This window comes from Saccopteryx leptura, chromosome 1, assembly GCF_036850995.1.
Source record: "Saccopteryx leptura isolate mSacLep1 chromosome 1, mSacLep1_pri_phased_curated, whole genome shotgun sequence".
Lineage (NCBI taxonomy): Eukaryota > Metazoa > Chordata > Mammalia > Chiroptera > Emballonuridae > Saccopteryx > Saccopteryx leptura.
In genome coordinates, this window is record NC_089503.1 from 162,574,402 (window position 1) to 162,597,280 (window position 22,879).

The following is a 22,879-nucleotide window of genomic DNA, read 5'->3' on the forward strand; positions in this document are numbered from 1 at the left end:
AATTGTACTCATCCTCACCCTCACTGTCCCCCCATCTCGTGTCTTACGGGAGGGAAGCAGTTGGTTAAAAATGTCTTTCAACTAGCAAGATGTGGGGTATGTCTGTGAAGTCGACTTCAGGAACTTCCCTGAAGTCAGTGTCCAGCATCCTGGGGGACCCTATGTCTAGGGGCTCTGGGAACAAGCTAGCATGGGCCATGGCTAAGCTGACAGAGAACTGTCTCTGAAGAAACCCGTCAACAGAAATAACTTGGGAGTGACCGGTCTGTTCTTTTTCTCTTTTTCTGATGCCTCCAGACAAAAGAACATGGCTGAAGCCACAGAAGAGAGAGAACTGACCTGAACGCCTTCCCAGTGAATGGTGACCCCACTCAGACGCCCTCTCTCATGCAGCAGCTGCTGACTCTCCCCTGAAGGCAGCAGTGGGGTGCACAGACTTGTGAAGAAAACCATGCCCAAGGCTACAACCCCAGTACCCGGCCCCCCTACCTACATCTGGCTACACTGACCTGCCAGATGGTAGGTCTCTCCTTTCCCTGAATGGGCAAAGGAGGTTGAAAGAGGTCCTAATGTTCTTCAGGACATCAATGAGAAAACTATTCTTCATGTTTAACCAATTCCTTCTGCTGTGGCTCACGTTCATTTACTTGTGCTTTGCAATCCTGAAGACACACAGAATGTTACTAAAGTAACAACTTGTTCTAAACTCTTATTATTCCATTAATAGATATTCATTATTAGTCCAGAGAGCTAGTGGACTAATTGCCAGGTAACAGTTTGAGGCTTCCTAAAATGAGCATATCACAGTTACCCCCCCAAAGAAAAACTACCTCCAAGGAAAACACCTGATTGTACCAAATGCTGGGGCAGAGCACTACGAGTGGCCTACTGAGTGAGACTGCCCTCTCTATACTGAAGAGACAAGTGGCTGCCGGCTGACAGGAGCCAGAGTTCAACCTGGGACCGCAGAGAAGGCCTCACAACAAAAGCCTCCTCCGTTCCCAAAATAGCCTGCAACTGTCACCACCACTGAGTGCCACTGGCTCCAGGAGCTGACCTTATGCTGTGTCTCAGACTCCCACTGCGACTCCCTTCCCCACAAAGGGCAGGGACAGGTGCCAGGGCAGGTGACATACCTACTTGTTTGGGTGTTTCAGCCCATGCTTGCCTGGATTTCAACGAATCACGCACACCCAAGTACTGGGTGGTGGTGATACTCATAATGAACCCTATTCCATACCTTTCACTCTTCTGTCCTGTGTCCTCACAAAATTTATTTAACTCAGTAACAACTTATATGTAACTTCTGTAATATAAAGTCTGTGCAATTCCCCAAATTATGTAATTTTAACATGTTGAAAACCCTAAATGCCTAGGCATAACAGCAAAGAGTATAATTTCTGTCACTCATCAGCCACACACAAAATCCCTGAAGCACCTGTGAATTTCTCGAGTTGCTGCTGTGTGTTCTCTGGTGTAGCCTGAACACCTACAACAGCACTGGGCACATACACCTGTTGAATAGAGAGCAGGTGCTCAAGAGCACAGACAGTTACATTTTCTGTACACTCAGTTGATTCTCAGTCACCCAAAATGACCCAGACTTCCCTGAAGGCTGCCAGGCCCACGGAACCCACAGACTGCACAGCACAGCTGAGGGTGCTGCTGCCTCCCACCTTGCACACCATGCACATCCCCACTGTGCGCATCTCCCTCCCACTGTTGCAGCGTGCTGAATGGGGTCCCCAAATATGCCCACGTCCTAATCCCTGGACCCTGTGCAGGGACCGCACTTGGAGAGGGGTCTTTGTAGATGTAATTAAAGATCTTGAGATGAGCTTATCCTAGATTATCTAAGTGGGCCCTAAATCCAAAGACAAGTGTCGTTCTAAGAGACAGTCAAGGAGAGATTTGACAGACAGGAGAAGGCAATGTGACTACAGAGACTGAAGAGATGTGGCCACAAGTCCACAAATGCTGATAGTCACTGGAAGCTGGAGGAGGCAAACAACAAAACCTCCCCTGGGGTTTCTGGGGGGAGTACAGCCCCACCAACACCTTGATTTCAGACTCCCAGCCTCTAGGACTGTGAGTTAAATTTCTGTTGTTCTAGGCAACCAAGTTTGTGGTAATTTGTTACAGAAGCCACAGGAAGCCCATCCCACTGGTACAGAAGACAAAGTCAGCACCTGGAGAGGCTGCTGCATCCTTGTTCCTTGTATTAACGAAAAGTCACAGCAGTGGTTCACCTTCTTTGCCAGAAAAAGTAAAAAAATTAATATTACATTTAACAGGAAGTTTTAGCATTTTTTTTTCTTACCAGTCTTTAATCAAAACAGCAAATGCCTTGGAAACCCAACCATGGTTCTCACATTAGGCATGTTGCTGAAAGTATTCTGGCCGAGGACTGAAACCAAAACAGAGGTGGGTGGCAGTATTGATCAATGAGTCTACTGTGAGACCTAACGTTTCTAAGCTCCAAGTCTGCCTGCTCCAACAAGGAAGCCTCTTCCCATGACAAGAATTTATACAAGTAAGTTAAATATGATAAAAGAGACAGTAAATTTGGAAATCTCAACTGTCAACAGATGCTCACTATGAGAAGCTCTCAGATTTTAGTGGTAAGGACTGATCCAGCATGTGAATTAATCCTTCAAGTATCTGTCTCTCCACTCCCATCATGCTACAGCATGACTACTACCTGTCTCTCCACTCCCACTGTTCTACAGCAGTGGTAGTCAACCTGATCCCTACCGCCCACTAGTGGGCGTTCCAACTTTCATGGTGGGCAGCAGAGCAAGCAACCAAAGTATAAATATTATAAAAAGATAGATTTAACTATAGTAAGTTGTTTTTAAAGATTTATTTTGCCAAACTTAGCAAAAATCCGAAACAAAGTACTTGGTAAGTAATTATTATTATATGCTTTAACTTGCTGTAACTCTGCTTTATAAATTTTATAAAGTCAAGTTACTTCCCTACTTTATAAATCACCATTACTGTGGAACCGGTGGGCAGTTAGAAAATTTTACTACTAACAGAGATACAAAAGTGGGCGGTAGGTGTAAAAAGGTTGACTACCCCTGATCTACAGCATAACTACTGCCCATCTCTCCACCCTCATCCTGCTACAGCGTAACTATGATCTGTCTCTCCACCCTCACTTTGCTACAGTGTAACTACTGCCTGTCTCTCCACTCTACATGCTACAGTGTAACTACTTCCCGAGTGAGAATCATAGTAGCAGTCAGCTCAAACATGACAGGTGATACCAGCACTGTCAGCCTGTGTGAGACTCACAACTCCCTGACACAGTCAGTTTGGCTCCCAGAGAATGAGAACTATGTATCTGACTATGTAATCAGTGGTCAGGTAGGCTCTGGACACAGATTTGTAGCCTTTCAGGTAAAAGAGCCAAGAGAGACAGCAGAAATAAAGAATTTTCCATGGGATGTCATACTAAGATTTTGTTCTTAGTAAATTGGAATATTGTCTCCAAGACTATAAACGTTTATGATGTGCGACCAGAGAACACCTTCCTGCAGTTAAGAGCAGTTGACAATGTTCATTCAGGACTCTAACAGAACCCGTCAAGTGTTTCCCTCTAGCTTCCACACTCCCCGTGCACTGATCCACTTGCACAAACACCAGCCCTTGAGAGCCTGTCCTCCAGGTACTGCCCTTGTACTACATCAGGCACAGTACACACCTAAGTCTTGTATCAAGCAGGTTTAAACAGTCAAGAAGAAGGTAGTAGAAGAAGGGCCGAGAAAACAAAAGCTGTATCTTCTCAAAACCCACAGCTCTTCAAACAGAAGTTTCATGTCGGGAGCCGATCCACAACTGCTGGCTGACAAGGTCACAGCAGGAGAAGACCCACAACTGCTGGCTGACAAGGTCACAGCAGAAGAAGATCAAAAACTGCTGATTGACAAAGTCACAGCAGAGAAGACCAATGGCTGCGGGGTGACAAAGTCACTGCAGTGAAGACCAATGGCTGTAGGGTGACAAAGTCACTGCAAAAGGAAAGGCACGATACTTCCCCCCTTTGATTTTTTTAATTAATCTGGCCTTATATCCCCCCTTTTTCTGGGTGTGTGCTATTATTTGTGGCACAGGGATAATAGTACCGTACTTTCCCTGTAGATTTGTAGTAATTTCTTTGGAAATGAGACAGAGGGTGTGAGTTCCACAGAAAAGCCTGTAAGCCCCTTGAACTGGGCTCATAGACATAAGAGGCTGGCTATGATATCCCTCATAAAGGGTTAAGTTTGTAGGAGAATTCCTTCTTAATCATGTTAGAAAGAATAGTTTGTGACTTGTGAATGGTTAGGAGGCAGTGGCTGTGCACAGAGCACCCTGAGGCCTTCACTTAACATTTTTTCCTCCCTAGCCTTTTCATGTGATAAGTAGAGAAACATTCCTTTCTTCTTTGATCTGCAAATAGTGGTATATTCTGAGAAGAATAGAGTCAAAACTTAACTAGTGTTTAAATATAATAAATAAGTAATATTTGATTAGACAATAGTATCTTAGGTAGGTATAGTAGAATGGCCCATTGTGTGGCCTAGAATGAGAGCGTAGTCAGCAAGAAAAGAATGTTTTACTAAGAGAATTGTCTTTTGACTAAAGGCAATTGCTAGGCTTTCTCAATGAAATGTTCTCATGAGATTTAAAAATGTAGGGAAATCCATGGAATGTCTTGTGTTGCTGCTGGGCTATCTTGCAAGTGCACTCTGCATATCTTTGAATGAAACCTATTCTTGATGTTATGTTAATTTCTATAGAGGCAAGCCTTTTAGAACTAATACTCTAAAAGCTTTTACTGATGTTGTTATCGCTATTCAAGTTATTTTGTATTTTGAATAATTTACTACCTGACTTGTGACTCATAGATGTAAATTAACTGTTATCCGGAAACATGAAAACATAGTGAAACAAAAGTAATAATTAACACCATGTGATTGTAACTCGGTGTGCGTGTATAAAAAGGGAGCTATACTAGCATTTGGGAGAGATGCCTGGCAGTAAATGCTAACCGGAGAATAAAGAGAAAGAAAAGAATTCGGCTCTCACTCCATTTTCGCCGACGCCGTCTCCTCCTGTGGGACCCCTGGATCCCCCGCCGGGGCTGGACCCCGGCAGTTTCATGTCCCAACCTCCAAACCTCTACTTTGCTCCTTGTGAATTATCCTAATTCTGAGGAATAATAAATGCGGCTTAGTAATGGCGGCAAAAATCCCCAGCGTGAATTTCTTTCGGGTATGAGCTAAGGCACAGCAAGTGACAGATGACTCATCTCCACCGACTCGATCAAAAGAGTTTCCATGCAAAAAGTACATTATAAGAAAGCTTTAAAAAGAAGGAAAGATGTGGTAGCTACAGCAATAACCATTAGGACTTCTCATTTTATAAATAGAGAAATGAGGCCCAGAAATATTAACTGACTTACTTAAGACCAAGTATTCAGTTGCTAAACTACAGCATGTGGGTATCCAAAATCAAGTTCAGGCCAGGCTCACGATAGCATTTGGCGCACTGAACATTTCTAATATCTGACACTAATTTTGCTTTAGCATAGATATTAACCTTGCTTGCAAATAATTTCACACAAGAAATGTCCCAATTGCTTGATTTGAATTGGTCACTCCTGACCAGACTAAATGCAGAGCACTAAGACCCTATGAAAGTGCTTTGGTTGCTACTTCATCCTCGTGAGTCTGAACGAAGTCAGCTTGGCTACCTGTCTGAGCCACAGCCCCCCAAGGACCACTCTGCTGCTAACTGGGCACAGTGCGTGAACTACTGTTCCATGAAGTGGATCATTCACTGAGCTCTAGACCCCTCTGTGCCCAAAACAAGTGTTTTATAAGCCGCACAAGCATGGCTGGAAGCCGCAGCATGGGCAGCATGTCAGAGCTGTCCTGGAGGCCTTGTGAGAAGAAGGTAGGCAATTCTGGGAGCTGAGCTGGGTGAAGATGAAAAGCCACAAAGAAATTATGGAAAAATTAAATTCTCAGAAAGCATAAATCAGCCTTGCAAATTCTATCCTTAAAAGAAGAGATTAAACTAGAGGTTATTGTTTTCCCCAGCTTATTGTCTTTTTGATTAAAAAACAAAATAAAACAAACTTTAACCTTGACCAGATGGATCAGTGGATAGAGCATCATCGTAGTGTGCCAATTTCATAGGTTCAATTCTCAGTCAGGGTACATACAAGAAGCAATCAATGAGTATACAAGTAAATGGAACTAAGTAAAACAAGTTGATGCTTCTTTTTCTCTTTCCCCTCTTCTCTTTCTCTCTCTCAAATCAACAGAAAATTTATTTAGAGAGGAAGGGAGAGAGAGAGAAACACTGATTTGTTGTTCCACTTATTCATGCATTCATTGGCTGATTCTTCTTTGTGCCCTGATTGGGAATCAAACTTGCAACCTTGGCATATTGGGACAATGCTCTAATCAATTGAGCTACCTGGCCAGGGCTTTCCCGTATTTTCATCAAGGGCTCTGCATAGCAAAGCTGGGAATGCAACACAAGTCCATGTCACTCACTGCTGTGTCTTGCATATGCAGAGCCTAGATCAGGGATCAGAAATCTTTTTGGCTGAGAGAGCCATGAACGTCACATATTTTAAAATGTAATTCCGTGAGAGCCATAAAACAACCCGTGTACGTTAAGCATTATCCAATAAAAATTTGGTGTTGTCCCGGAGGACAGCTGTGATTGGCTTCAGTCACCCGCAACCATGAACATGAGCAGTAGGAAATTCTCATTGTAATACATGAGAATGTTTTATATTTTTAACATTATTTTTTTATTAAAGATTTGTCTGTGAGCCAGATGTAGCCATCAAAAGAGCCACATCTGGCTCACGAGGACCCCTGGCTTAGATGGTAGAAGACACTGATAAAGCAGTTATGTGACCTTCCCCACACAGTATACAAGGTACAAGTGCAGATAACAGGTCAAGGCTTCCTGGGTTCAAATCCCAGGCCTTCTAATGAGTAGTTTTGTGTTCTAGAAACAAGTTCTCTCTGTATTTCCTCGTCTGTAGAATTATCACACCAAGGACTGTACTTACTACATGGCATTAAAATTAGCTAATGTATGTTAAGACACTCGGTGCCTGGCTTGAAGTTAAGGGCTATGTGACTACCAGCTGGTGATATTAGTGTCATTATTACTACTGCCCTGTTTAGTCCCTAGGAGCAGAAACACTCCTTTCCCTATGAGAAAGGGCAACATTTCTATACATAAAATAACGCTATAAAGGCTTCAGTAGATGCCGAGACCACTGTCACGTTCTGCTAAGAGTTGGCCTGACCTGTGGTGGTTCAGTGGGTTAAGTCATCGACCTGAAATGCTGAAGTCACTGGTTTGAGACCCTGGGCTTGCCTGGTCAAGGGCCATATAGGAGTTGATGCTTCCTGTTCCACCCTTCTATCTCTCCTCTGTCTTAAAAAAAAAAAAAAAAAAAAAAAAGGCCAGAGAGTAAGTTAAGGCAGAAGAAGGGAAGAAGGGAAGACAGTGAGCCTGCAGAGGAGGAGCAAGTGCTGTCGCTGCGGGAGGTTCAGGGCTGCAGCCGGGGTCCCGCCATCAGCACTGGGTGTAGAACTTGAGTCTATTGTTAGCACAGGCAGAGAACCTGAGAAGCCAGATTTCAGTTCCGGATTTGACAGGGGCTCGTGTTACCTAGGATCAGGTGAAGAACTTAACTGAGTAATGTGCTCCTTGACTGTAAAGCACTTTTCCATTTGTTCATGTGACAAACATGCACTGAGGCCAATGCTCTGCCCGACACAGTCCTCGGGGAAGGCCCATGGCCCTGCCACACATGGTGGGAGACACAAGACTCTGCCGTGATGTGCAGTGAAAGGGGCACTAAGTGAGCAGTCACTAACTGTCTGTGGGTGACAGCAGGCACTTTCCAGGATGGAGTACCCACCATTTTTATTTCAAGGGAGAAAGAATCAGCAGCTGGAGGAGCAGGGATGAATAGAACCAGGAGCAAATGGCACAGCCCACAGAGAGGAGGGCAGCATAGGCAGTGTTTGGAGTGGTGAGAAGTCTGGTGTGCTTGTACTCAAATCAGTGGGTCTCCCACGAAAGTTTGATCAGGCTCCCTCTAGCTTCATCAAGAACATGAAGTGGAAGGATGAGGGGCTGGCAGGGTGACAGCAACGAAGGTCCCCATGTCCTCTAAGAGCTTAACTTAGGCTTCAAACCAGGTATGACACTATCAGAAGTGTATCTCAGAGTAACTGTGGTGGGAATATGAGCCTGGACACCACTCAGGAAATGGCCATTGTGGCTGGATAGGAGGATGAGGTCTGGAGGTTAGGCACTGGCAGTGGTGACATTGCGGAGGGGAGGGAATGGAGACGGCCTGAGTAGAAGGGATAAGTTGGTTCATCACAATGCCAGTGGTGAAAAGGACAACACTGGGATGTTTAAGAGCTCAGGGCACTGGTTCACGGTACACACTTAGCCCAGACAGGGTCTGCACAGGAGTCTTAGCATCTTAGCAATCTTCTGTCCTGACCCCCCACCAACTGCTAATTCTCCCCAGGCTTAAGTGACTCCCATCCAGGAATGACATCTGAGCAGCCAGCTAGCTGCACTGCTCGCTGCTCCTTGCATATTAAATATCCTAATGTGAGCCCAGGGCAGTCCATGACAACCAGCCCAGCCTCGCAGCTGTCCCTGCCCGAGCAGAGCCCTGGCCAGGCACAGATCCTGTGGTGTGGCCCTGGCACAGCATGCCTGTACAGCAGCCCACGGGACAGGGGAATCGAGGTTATGGTGCAGGTCTCAGCTGAGCTGAAATCTCTGCAAAGTCACACGTCAGAGACCACAGTGGTGACTTGACCACTCAAGAGCGTACCTCCAACTTCTTCTCTCAAATGGAAATCACAGGAATAGAAAAAGTCGCTTAATTAAAAGCATTTTGTTTGGCCCTTCTGGCACTTTAAAAACAAAGATTTTTTCACCTAAAAAAATTATACTTGAGACTTTAAAAAAACCAGGAATGCCTGGCAAGGCTGGGTCCAGATTCCTACAAAGCAGCACAGGGTTGGAGTCCAGCAGCATTGCCCGGGGCTCATGCCCACCACTCCACCGTGTCACCAGCTGCTTTATTAGCTTATACTTCCTGCCCACCCCATTTGGGCATTCCCCGAAATATTTTATACTGAAAATGTCCAAACATATAGAGAGGTGCAAGGATTTCACAGTGATGCCATTCTTGATTTATAGTGCACCCGCCCCGCCCCACAATACATTCACAATAATCTCCCCAAATGTTACCCTGTGCACATCATTAACTAGAGCTCAGTCCTTGTTCACAGCATTACTGTCCTCCTGAGGTGAAGTTTCCACACCGTAAAAACAGATCCTATGCACACAGCTCCTGAGTCCTGACCAGTGTGCACACATGCCCCCAAGCTACACGGAGGCCCTGCCCCAGGGAAGCCCAGTGGCTCCTGCGTGGCTGACCTCAGCACTGTCCATGGCCACGGAACTGCTGGCCAAAAGCAGAAACACAGTTGTTCTCTCTTAGGCCAGGAGGGCCTATTTCTGCTGGGTCTTAACAGACCAAAGCTAGGTGCGGTCAATTCTGCAGTATACATGAATCCACTGTTGGGATGAAAAAGAGGCCAGTGGTTGAGACTTTAGAAATCTTAAATAACTTGTCTTTTCCTGAAAGCTCCAAGCTCATAATTTGTGAAACATGCCCCAAGGCAGGGAAGAGGGATTGATAATGACACAAAGCTCTGAACAGCAGACACACAGGAGTGGGATGCACCCTCCCTGACCAGTGCCACAGCGACAAGGAGGCTCCTGCCGTGTACTCGTTAGCAGGAGGCCTTCCTCAGCCAGGAGAAGCTCAGCACCACACACAGAAATCTCTGTCCAAAGGTGGGACAGCAGACAAGGGAGACCTGAGAAACCATTCCGAGTGCTGTTGGGCCTGCCATGGGCCTGGCCCCTCACGGAAGTAATGTGAGAAGCCTGAGCCTCCCGGAGCCCTCACTGGCCTGTGCTGGAGGGAGCTGAGCCCCTAAGACAGAGAGGCTGACACCCCCTGCGAGGGCCAGAGGCGTTACCCCAATCAGCCTCCACAGTCTCCTCTGTGGTATGGCCTCGGGCCCATGCTCTGAACAACGGTCCATCTGGGGCAGGGGTAGAGGGCACACCGGCCCAGAACAGGGGACACTGGAAGACACTGTACAGGCAGCGTGTAACTAATGTCACAGTGTCCCATCTTTCCACAACTCCGTTCCCTGGCTGTGAGACAGAGAGCCACACACTCAACCTTCTTTCCACTTCAGGGTTGACCTGAGGACACAGAAGAGAAGTACAAAAATTGATTTTTAAAAAGATAAGTACGTATAAACCCAAGTATTACTATTAACATGCATTCATTGTGTTACTTTATAAACCAAAATATACTTTGAGGCAGTCGACCATTGATTTAGAATAAAGGTTTGCCAGTTTCCTCTGCAAAGAGCCAGACAGTGAGTATTCCCACTTGGCAGGTCGTACAACCCCTCGAAAACACTCAGCTTTGCACTGGTGTGTGACAGCAGCCATACACAGCACTGACCAGGTGCGTGACGCTGTGTCCCCATTCACCTTTGTGGACACTGAAATCTGAACTTCATGTAAGTTTCAGACATCACAAAATATGGTTTGTCTTTTGCTTTTTTCAACTAATTAAAAATGTAAAAACCCTTTTTAGCTTGTAGGCTGTAGGGACCAGGCAGTGGGCTGAGTTTGGCCTGGGGGTTATTGTTTGCTAACACTACTTTAAAGCTCTAGCCAGGAAGTTTGAGTACAAATGCTGGCTGTGAAACTTACGGCTGTTGAGACCCTCGGTGACTCAACTTCTCTCTGCCTCAGAGACCTCATCTTTAATGAGGAATACAACCATAGTATCTCACAGAGTCACGATGAGGATCACAGGACTTAACATGTGATGCGGTTGTAACTGCTCGGGTGTATTGCTATAACTATGACACACTACTCCCTAACAATTCTCCAAAGGCACATTTACACACACCATGTCCTCTGACTTGAACATGAGCTTCCACATGTTCTCAAAGACCCTGTTTAATCACCCCCTCCTCCATGAAGTCTGCCCATCCTCACAGTTGGTCACCACCACCTGTGTTCCTGGAGCCTGGAGCAGTGCACTGCCTTCTACTGCAGCTACCTTGACTGTCACCTTCCCCATCAGACTGCGTACTCCCTCCCTGCAGAGACAGTGACTGACTTACTATACTCCCTGGAACAGTGCCCTACACAGCAAGCACTCAACATATAGCTATTATTAACCTGACACATTAAGTGCAGCCTGAGTGGCAATGGCCTGGCTATGTAACAAACGTAACTATAACTAACTGTGAAGAGAACCCCTGGTGCCCTGGGTGGTGCAGTCAGTCTAGTCAAGGAGCAGCAGAGCATGTCCTGGTACTGTCATACAATGTGCACACACAGTCACAGCCACAGTCCCAGCGTTAAGGGACTTTCCTCTCCACCTCAATCTACACAGAAGAATCTGTGTGTGGGGATTACTTCCTGCCCACACAGTACCACGTGTGGAAGAGTCTACAACATGGGGGCGCTCTCTGGTCCTACTGCAGATTCTTCAGTCAGCGGTCAGAGGCAGGTGCTTCTCAGTCCGTCAGGGTTGTCCTCAGACACCCAGGCACCACACTGCTGCACTCAGCCCACAGGGTGTCCACCCCTTTGTGTAGACCTCTGCCCATGACCTGGGAGGCTGGCTGCACCACATACACACCCACGGACATGGGTTTACTGTCCCTTAAACACCAAAGTGGTGTTAGAAGAACAAGAAGGGAAGGGACTTCAGAGTAACTGAAGAGCAAACACTTCCTGAAAGGCAGTTTTTTGTGTCACCGAAATCAGTCACAAACTCAACCACAGAGCCCAGCAAGGAGTCATATCACAGCAGATGACAGTCTGTGACAAGCACAAAGGAGAGCTTTCTGTTCTAAGCTGATATCACAGGTGAAAAGATCCCAGCTGGGTGCTGGGACAATGACATCATAACTGGTCCGTCCTTCAGTTTTTTGTTTGCTTTTGGGGGAGGGGTGTGCATGTAAACGCAGAGTCTGTGAATCACATCTCTCGAAGTCTTCTTCCTCCTTCAGGGCATGAGATCAGACAATGAAAATCTGCTGAGTTTAAGGCACAGAAAATTCAACATACAGACGATCTTTCTGTTAAGACAGTGCTGACTCCTTGCCATTGTTATTGTCATTACTATCATCATCTTCTTTAATACTTTGAAAAGGCTTCAGATATGGTCTTTAAACACTGCTGAATTTGGACACACTCATGATTGCTAATTCTTAACAGTAATTCTAGACACACCATCTCAACAAATTTTTTACTCCTATCATATATTACAATAATAAATAGGACTGGGTCTTACTGTATTTTTCAATAAAATAATGAAACAGAAGTAAATTATAGTGCCATTCTTTCTTCCAAAATACTCAGATTTTAAATATATTCCCATGGGTCTTCCCCAAAGTCCTCTACAAAAGGGAAGGTGAGTGAGTAATAATAATGGTGACAGCAGCTAAGGTTCCTGAAGAACATTTGAAGCTGGGCATGTGGACAAGATGGAAAGAGCGTGAACAGAAGACCTAGCACCAAGCCTAAGAGAAACTCCCGCATGTAAAAACCACACAGAATAGGAAAGAGTGTGCCAAGAAGAAGGGAAGCCTGACCTGTGATGGCGCAGTGGATAAAGTGTCGACCTGGAAACACCGAGGTCGCCGGTTCAAAACCCTGGGCTTGCCTGGTCAAGGCACATATGGGAGTTGATGCTTTCTGCTCCTCCTTTCTGTCTATCTGTCTCTCTCTGTCTCTCCTCTCTAAAATGAATAAAAAATATTAAAAAAAAAAAAAAAGAAGGGAAGAAGAGAAAGAATTTTAAGTCCCGGGATACGAGGGCTTCAGGAAGAATAGTGTGGTTGACACTGAGTCAAGAAAGATGAAGAACAGAATGTCAGATCCGTGGGCTGCCACGTTCTCAGAGCAACGTGTGTGTTCACTTATCCTGGATACATATGTGCCTAAGAACAGAAATGCCCAGTCATAAGGTAACTTTAATATTCTGAGGAACTACCAGACTGTCTTCCAAAGTGGCTGCATCATTTTACAATCCCACCAATAATGTCTGAGGCTCCAGTTTATCCATATCCTCACCAATATTTGTGATGGTCCCTCGTGTTACTAAAACCATCCAAGCAGGTGTAAAGTAATGTCTCCTTGTGGTTTTGATTTGTTGTTAACATGCTTTAACAGCAAAACAAAACAACAAGCAAACAAACATCACTATCTTAAAGACAATTTGCGTGTCCATCAACAGAAGATTGTTAATTTTAGTACAGTCACACTATGAAGATGAATAAATTAGTGCCACATGTATCCATGTGGAAATTAATGAATCACTACTCTTTGTATCAACATAGATAAATCTTAGAAATGTTAAAATTTAAAGGTACATAGCAAAAGGATGTGTAAAATATGATGCCCTTAATATAACACTAAATTAAAAGATAATATTATAAATTATTTGGGAATATTTTCCTGTGCAGTAAAGATATAAAGACATGTTCAACTGTATTTATTACTATTAGTCTATTTTTTAAGCTGGTTGGTGGCTACACAGGTATTTGTGACTTGAGACCTGAATCCTTCAAGTGTTGGAACAGAGCATGACTCAAATATAAAGAATGCAAAAGACATATGCATAATCATTTCTTTGGAGAAGAGGTCTTAAAAGAGATGCAGTCTGGTTCAGAGAACCAATCCATCAGAACCAACTGGAGCGTCTCAGGATAAACAGTAACCAAAGCAGCTCCAGCAAAGCAGAGAAAAGCCCTCCACCCCCACTGACTGTGCCAACAGGGCCAGCAAGGGCAGAGCAAGGGACAGGAAGTGCAGGGGGCACAAAGCCTCGGGCCCTGCTGTCAGGACAACGCGCAGCATCCAGTCTCTGAATTGTACAGAAACAAGTGCAACAATCCAAAGTCCTAGTGATGCTCACAGAAACTGTCTGAAACACACTTTCATCTTTCTTACAGGTCTATCAAAACCACCTCATAAATCTCTCCAGGGGCAACAGCAGCCCCAGGCTGGGAGCACCATGTCAAAATGAGTCACCCCTCTCCTGTGTCTTCTGCTGCCACAGCCTGACTTGCTCAGAGGACCTAACAGGTAGCCTGCGAGGCACCAAGGCTCCATCCATGTATCTCCGAGTCATGACTGCTTGGTAGCTGAGCAGAATTTACAACAATTAAATGTATGCATCTAGAGTTCTTAGGTTAAATATTTTCCCAACGTTTAATAGAACATCCTTTATTTCAGCAGTGAGAAATAAGATCTGAGAAAGTCACATTGCAGGCGGTCATGGGCCAAATGGAACATAATAAAATTGCCTTAAGATGGGCTAACAAATGCAAAACAGGAATTTTCTGAAGGCATTACCAGAAATTCATTAAAAGCAGGAATCATAGAGGATTGCTTACCCTTGTCCAACAAGTAATCATAAAAATGTAACAGCCAGTCAGGATTTCCAAAATTGCATTACAATATAATTGTCACAGTACTGTGATGTTTAAGTGTACTAAGCACAAAACCCATCCCCTAACTACAATGTAGTTCAATATTGTATCAGAAACCTCATACAGATCAATTTTCAATATTGAGAACTGAGGCTTCAGTTTTCCAATTAAATGGACTCATGAAATAAATACACTCTGTCTGCCTGATAAAACTTCCAGCCCCCCAATTTACCCATACTGGTTACAATCTAAGGTTCAAGAAAAAAAAAATTTAATTACACTTTAAAGGTAGGAGAAAAACCCCAATTCATAGCCCCCCATATCAACAAACTGAGCAAGCTTCAATTAGCAATGCAAAAAAGCAGGTTTCAGTTCCTTGTCCTCCTATATGAAATCCTGGGTTGAGATCTTTGCTCTGTAAGTATTATTACTATGTTAAACCACTAGAAATCTATGAAAGATCTCAAACTCACGTCTTGCACCATCTGTAGGTAGAAAGGTATACTATGATCATTTTCACTCACAGCATAAATAAAAACAGTCACAAGCACTGATGAATATAATATCCTCCTCGGACCTGCCACTAAACCTCCAAGAGTAAGAATGCTGGAATAGAAGGTCACTATGCAGCCAATTTCCTATAAAGCAGTGGTCCTCAACCCCCGGGCCGCAGACCAGTACCGGTCCGCAGAGAAAAAATAAATAACTTACATTATTTCCGTTTCATTTATATTTAAGTCTGAACGATGTTTTATTTTTTTTAAATGACCAGATTCCCTCTGTTACATCCATCTAAGACTCACTCTTGACGCTTGTCTTGGTCACGTGATACATTTATCTGTCCCACCCTAAAGGCCGGTCCATGAAAATATTTTCTGACATTAAACCGGTCCGTGGCCCAAAAAAGTTGGGGACCACTGCTATTAAGGACAGTAGGGATCAACTGTTCTGGAGAGCTTTCCTAAAATTCTATTACATTTCTAAAATGTATCAAATGATAAGCAACAAGTAACAAGAAGCACAGAGTCAGACACAAAGTAGACTTTCAATAAAAGAATGTGCAAGAATAAAGGCAGAAAAACCTTTGTTGATACTGAGCTTTCTCTCCCTGTTCCTCTAAGGCTGCCTTCCAGTGACAGTGCTCACGAGTGGGGAAACGGGCCAAGCAGAACTGGGAAATAAAAGGATCTGAACTAGCTAGTCAGCCCTTCAGAGACAGGAAGGCAAGCTTCATGCCTATGACGTCAGGGTGAAAAGCCTAAAACATTTTTAACTCATAAGTAATGAAGGCACTTGAACTACTGGGAAACCACTTTTTCAGGAGTCTTTTCATATATTTGGGGGCCTAATTTACAGTTACAATGATATCACTGGTAGCCTTTTCTTCGAAAAGTCAATAGAAGATTAACAAATTATGCTTAACAGGAAAAAAAAACCTTCATATAATTTCTACAAAAGTCCTCAAAAACATCTTTCTACTAGTATTGCTCTTTCAAAGGTTATAAATGTTCAATCAACATGGTCTGATGCATCATACGAACCACTCTGAAGAGGTAAACTACTAAAATAATCAGGATGACTATTCTCCTGCATAGCAATGAAAAAGCAACAGGATTTTCTTCATTCCGTATTTCCTTGGGTCCTGACACTAAGCAGAATTCACCCACATGCACGGTAATGCAGAGTCACTTTGCAGATGGAACTGTAACAGGAAGACGTAATGAATTGGAATAAAAGAGAAAGGGTCAGGAATATGAGTTTCATTTTCCCACACAAGTTGGTGTGCACACACACACACACACACACATGCTACTTTGCACGGAACTGAACGCATATCTTAGTCTTCTTCTGTCCCACTCTGAATATAAACTGCTCTTTTTTCCTTCTCCTCTATCACTTTCTCCACCTCTCTTCCAAAGAAAGAGATAATCTTAATCTCCCTGAGGACTAAGGCAGCTCTAAAATGACAAAGGCTACTAGGAATTGAATTCCAGTCTGGGGTAACCCTGAGGTCCAAACTTGGACTCTGAGACCATTCCAAACCCAACTTGAATTTCTGAGTCAAGCAGAGAACACTTCTACTTTCCTAGTTGTCCCTCCAAAGGAAGCATGAGCAGACTGGTCTAGAGACAAGATCTCTGTGAGCTGATGGTATCCTCTACCACATCCAGCTCAGACAGAAGTGCCAATATGATATATTCTGCAGAAAAAAGCTGGCACTCATTGTTAACAAATCCCAGAAGATCTCTTTTCCGAAAACAAGCGCTTGCCTCAACATACAGCAGCCCCATAATTTGGTAGGCACAGTTTAAGAGCCCATATCTAGACCTAAAGCATCCAAGATCATTAATAATATCTAGATAGGTGCCTGACCAGGTGGTGGCACAGTGGATAGAGCATCGGACTGGGACGCGGAGGACCCAGGTTCGAGACCCTGAGGTCACCAGCTTGAGCCCAAGGTCGCTGGCTCAAGCAAGGGGTCATTCAGTCTGCTGTAGCCCCCCGTTTAAGGCACATATGAGAAAGCAATCAATGAATTAAGGAACCGCAACGAAGAATTGATGCTTCTCATCTCTCTCCCTTCCCGTCTGTCTGTTCCTATCTGTCCCCCTGACTCTCTGTCTCTACCACAATAGGAAAAAAGAAATTAAAAAAAAAAACCTAGATAGGCATAATCAACCTTGCAAAATAAATAAATAAAAATAAAAGAAATTTTAAGAAGTGCCAGCCCACCTGACACTGTTAGACCATATTTCGTGCCTTGTAATGTATACACATAAATGAAATGGGAACTCCTCTGTGAGCAAACAACCACTTTCAAGGGTTATATCATCAGATTCATGCCTTTTCTCACTGGAGACTCCAGCAGACTAAAGGCACACACATCAAATCGTCATGTATTCTCCCAAGTTCAGGGCCTTCCCCAGAGCAGGTTTAATCTTTGAGATGCTTTGACCCCAATCTATTTCGAGTATTATTCACAGGACCCCTGGAGTGTTTTATCTGTGACCCAGGCACCTTATAGCCTAAGCAAAGGCTGTCAAGAAAGGTCTCCAAGTCAAAAGTATAGCATCAGGGCACCACAACCTGAGGTGTAAATCATTCACTGTCACCTGTGGACAAAGGAGAAAAGCTGTCTTCATATCACCTGGGGGTTTCTCCCAACATGTTACCATGATAATCCACAGCTGGTCAAGAAGCCACTGCCAAAGGTAAAGAGAGAAAGGAAGCAATCGTCCTAATAATTCAGATTACACTTGTTTAACAGGTGAGTATTTTAACTAAATATCTCAGATAATTGTACCACTGTCCATTTCACAGAGGGACTGTGGGTGATAAAGCAGGCTGTCCAGCTGCGGGTGGCTCCAGTCTCACACTGAGAATACTCATATGCACCTGAGAGTCCCTCAGGCCACGGGGACAGGTCCTATAACTGCAGGAACTTACTCATCTGAATTTGTAAGCCAATAAAGGCCCCTTTCTTGAGTCAAATAGAGAGGTTTCTCGCCTGACCAGGCGGTGGCGCAGTGGATAGAGTGTCGGACTGGGATACCGAGGACCCAGGTTCGAGACTCCGAGGTCGCCAGCTTGAGCGCGGGCTCATCTGGTTTGAGCAAAAAGCTCACCAGCTTGGACCCAAGGTTGCTGGCTTGAGCAAGGGGTTACTCGGTCTGCTGAAGGCCCGCGGTCAAGGCACATATGAGAGAGCAATCAATGAACAACTAAGGTGTCGCAATGTACAACGAGAAACTAATGATTGATGCTTCTCATCTTTCTGTTCCTGTCTGTCTGTCTGTCCCTGTCTATCTCTCTCTGACTCTCTGTCTCTGGGGAAAATAAAATAAAATAAATATATATATATATATATATATGAAAAAAAAAAAAGGTTTCTCAAGAGGTGAGTTTGCACTGCCATCTTCCAGTAGCTTCATCTTTTTTTTTTGTTTGTATTTTTCTGAAGTTGGAAACGGGGAGGCAGTCAGACAGACTCCAGCATGGGCCCAACCGGGATCCACCCGGCATGCCCATCTGGGGCATCGCTGTGCCACAATCAGAGCCATTCTAGCGCCTGAGGCAGAGGCCACAGAGCCATCCTCAGCACCCGGGCAAACTTTGCTCCAATAGAGCCTTGGCTGCGGGAGGGGAAGAGAGAGACAGAGAAGAAGGAGAGGGGGAGGGGTAGAGAAGCAGATGGGCGCTTCTCCTGTGTGCCCTGGCCGGGAATCAAACCCAGGACTCTCACACGCCAGGCCGACGCTCTACCACTGAGCCAACCGGCCAGGGCCTACAGTAGCTTCATCTTTAGCTGGATTTGTCTCATGATGAATGTACCTGTTCAATTCAACGCATTGCCAGCCCTGTAAGGAGGGAGGAATGCCCCCACAGTTGGCCCTCAGGTGCACTGGTTCAGGCTCCCCTTGGATAACAAAGTCTGAGGATGCTCAAGTTCCTTAGTAGGCCCTTGGGACCCACAGATATAGAGGGCCAATTGTATTGCATTTGCAGGTATTTAAAACAAATAAATAAAAATCACAGCTGCCATCTCCCTCCTCTCCTCTGTGACAAGATTACTGAGTGTGAAGAGATTAACTCAGAGAAGGTACACTCCCCAATCTGGGATGGGAGTTCCCAGAGCAAGACAGGTTCCTAGGTCAGTCTCTGGAGAAAGGATCAGAAACGTGGTGACTGGTACAGGAGGGAGGTCAACCAATCAAAAGTGACCTCCGAGTCGGTGGTTTTCCTCTTAGGGCATCACTAAGATGTGTATGGTAGGACTCCACAAGCATGGTCACCTTAAGTGACACAGGGCTGCTGAGCTGCACTAGGCGACTGCAGGAGATACACAACCAGAGAGCTGACTCTCCTCTGTCCTCCAAAAACACCCGGTCCTGTTTTCTTCCAGGTGTCAGGCCTTAGTCCCTAACACCCCAACGCACTGGAACAATAAACAGGTACTCTCTCAAAGAGTTCAGAAATTTAAAAGAAAATAAAGCACCTATCTTGTTTACATTCGGCTTTTTATTAATTAGGTGGGATAGAAAGTTGTGAAATTTAAATCTGAAAACTTCCTACCAAATCCTCTGCTTTCTGAGCTTCAGGTTCCTCCTCTGTAAAACAGAAACAACAACAGTGCCTGCCATACCAACTTTCAAGGATCCCTGCTGAGACTCACAGGAGGGAAGGCGTGAGAAACAAGGTCAAACAGCAAAGCACTGGACACTGTTAGCTGCTGCCTCAGGGGCAGGGAGAGGGGCAAGGGCAAAGAAAAGGACCCAAGTTGGATGAACAGAAGAGAAGGTTCCTCCACTTGCCAGAGAAGGGCTGCAGCATGGTGAGGGGTAACTTTCACACACTCAGGGTGGGGGTGACACAAGGTCCAATTATGACCTAGAAGTCGATGCTCCTGCCAACACACTCACTTGGCACCAACCACAGAAAAAAAAAGAAATAAGAAAAATGAAGAGTGGGTGTCCAGCGCTCAGTGCACCAAAATAACAGTGAAGTTCCAGCTGGGACATGGGGGTTGGGGGGCTTGGTTGTGAATCGTGCTCACGGAATATTGTTGCATCAGACAGCAGCGGCGAAGGTGTCGTTCCCAGAGCGCCCAGTGTCCCATTCTCCGCCGCCCGTGCACCGCAGCTGCGCGAGGCATGTGATGTCTACCGAGGGCTTTATGAAAAAAGATTCGGAGGAAGGGAAAAGCGAAGCCTCTCCGGAGCCGAGCTCCGCACATGGGCCACGGTAGGGGACGCTGCCGGGGAGCGGGGGGACATCCGCGGCCGCGAGGCCAGGGGGCCGCAGGAGCTGCATTCGAATCCTCTTGGCGAAGCCGCAACACAAGAGGTGCGAGTTCCGAAGACCCGCCGCAGCCTGACCCCGCCGCGGGGACCTCAGGGCCGCCAACCCGGCTCTCCGAGGGCGGTGAAAGCGCACGGGGCGCCCCGAGGGTCACACGTGGCGCACAGGCCAGGTGGTGAGCATGGCGACACGCACCGATGGCCTGGGGACTACGTCCCCGGTCACCATGACAACTGGAACGGGGTCGAGGACCCTCCCGCGGCCCCGCGCCTTACCTGGTGCAGCGCCGTCAGGCCGTCCACATTGGCCGTGTTGATGTCGGCACCCCGGGCCAGGAGCCTCTTCACCTCGTCTACGTCCCCGCTCGAACAGGCGGCCAGGAAGACCGCGCCGTCCTCGAAGCGGACCCGGGGGGCCCCGCGGCGGGTGCGCGGCTGCCGCTCGCCGGGCTCCTGCTCCGTCTCCGAGCCGCGCCAGCGCCGCAGCTGCTCCGCCCGCCGCGCGCGCGCCGACTCGGCCCGCTTCCCACCCAGGTGTTCCAGCTCGGCCATCGCTCGGGCCGGCAGCCGCACTGCTATCGCTAGTCGCTGCTGCCCGGGTGCCACCGCCTCCCTCAGAGCGCGTCAGCCGGGAGCAGAAGGCAGAGACCCGCGCACCGCCATCTTAACTTCGCCGCTAGCACCGCCCGCGCGCTCCCTCGCATTCAGCACGCAGGTACGCTGCGCCCCGGGGCATCACGGGACTTGTAGTTACAGGTCGGCCTCAAAGGCACCCTGTGGCTTTCAGGGAACCACAAATCCCTGGATGCATCAGGAAAGGGGCGAGAACCCGCTGCTCCCTACTTCTCCGCGAGACCCAGTAGGGTCACCTTTGCCCCAAAGCTAGAATTGACTCCTGGACTGGCGGCAGGGGCAGTTTGGGAGTTGTAGTTTATTCTTTTTTTAAAAACAGATTTTATTCATTTATTTTATAGAGGGGGAAAGAGAGAGAGTGAGAAAGAGAGAGAGAAGAGGGAGGAGCAGGAAGCATCAACTCCCACATGTGCCTTGACCAGGCAAGTCCAGGGTTTCGAACCAGTGACCTCAGTGTTCCAGGTCGATGCTATATCCATTGCGCCACCACAGGTCAGGCAGTTGTAGTTTATTATTGTTATGACTACTGAACTAATCTTGGCTCCTTAATTATCACATCAGTCCTTTGAAGTGGAAAAGGGGCCAGTAATTATCCCAATTTTTTATTGGGGAAAACTAGACATAAAGTACCTGATTCTAAGTCTAGAGTTTCATTAACATTATAACATATAATAGTTAACACCTATTAATTAGTGTCAGTGTGCATGTGGGGGGGGGGGGGAGCATGCACATACATCACATACATACAGTGGTGCGTATTATACACAGGTACTTTGAGCTTATTCTAGGCCCAAAGAAGATCCTGGAAAGGATGCATCCAGGTAGCCGGAAGAGCATGTGCACCATTTTAATATATATGTTCCTGGTACACAACAGCTGCTCAAAAAAAAAAGTATGAGTATGGACTGCATATTTTACTGACATCCTGGTTTTCTCATAAATATTTTTTAATTGGGGTAAATTTCTCAGGGATCAATAATGTTACATTTCTTTCAGCTGTATTCCTTTCACACTCAGAATCGGTGTAAAAAAAGACATCTGGTTGCTGATGTATAAATAAGCTAAAATTGGCCAAGTCCTGGTTAAATCCTTACTTTCCCAAAGGTATGAACTTAATTTCAACGGGAGAAATCCGTCTCAATAGCTAGAAGTTCCAGTAAGTATCCTTACATATATATTTTATTTGCTTTGCCCCCCCCCCCCACCAAGGTAATAAGAGTGAAATACCCTCTTTGGATAGTTTCTATAAAAATAAGTGGCTAAGTTCCTTGGATAATTTAACTGCACATCTGGAAAGAGAGGAATGTGTCTTCCAGGTAAGTGATTACAGAAAGCAGTGCTAATTATTTTAATCTAATTAATTTAACTAGCTCAGCCAAAAAGAAGTTATGCCACAAAAATAAAACAATTGATTTATGTACAATGGCTTGAAAAGTTTTTCAAAATTAATATATTACAAGAGGTAAAGGTGGGTGGTGGGAGGTAGAAGAGGGTTAAAAGGAAATAAATGGTGATGGAAGGAGACTTGAGTTTGGGTGGTGAATGAATGGTGCAGTGTACCGATGACCTATTCTGGGATGGTTCACAAGAAACCTATGTTATTTTAAGACCAATGACACTGCAATAAATTCAATTTTATAAATTAACATCATATAATTATTTTCCCTGAAACATCTTCCCCCAAACAGGACTCTGAGAAGTAAACTTATACAATCAGTTGCTGGTAGTTTAGAGATACTAAATAAATATTCTACTCTAAAGGAAATGTTTTATATGGGAGTAAGTCCTGACAAATAATCTTGTGTATATATAAAAAATAATTTTTGTACGTTTAAATGTACT

At 45.5% G+C, this 22,879-nt stretch overlaps 1 protein-coding gene across 6 annotated transcripts in view; it reads right to left on the reverse strand.

The window, feature by feature from the left end:
• Positions 1 to 21,096, reverse strand: part of PPP1R12B (protein phosphatase 1 regulatory subunit 12B) — a 98,998-nt gene extending 77,902 nt beyond the window's left edge. For all 6 annotated transcript variants that reach the window (XM_066379436.1, XM_066379427.1, XM_066379410.1 and 3 more), the window contains exon 1: positions 20,681 to 21,096. In XM_066379436.1, coding sequence (XP_066235533.1) covers positions 20,681 to 20,956 — 276 coding nt within the window. In that variant the 5' untranslated portion in view covers positions 20,957 to 21,096. The remainder of the gene's footprint in view (positions 1 to 20,680) is intronic.
• Between the last annotated feature and the right edge of the window lie 1,783 nt (positions 21,097 to 22,879).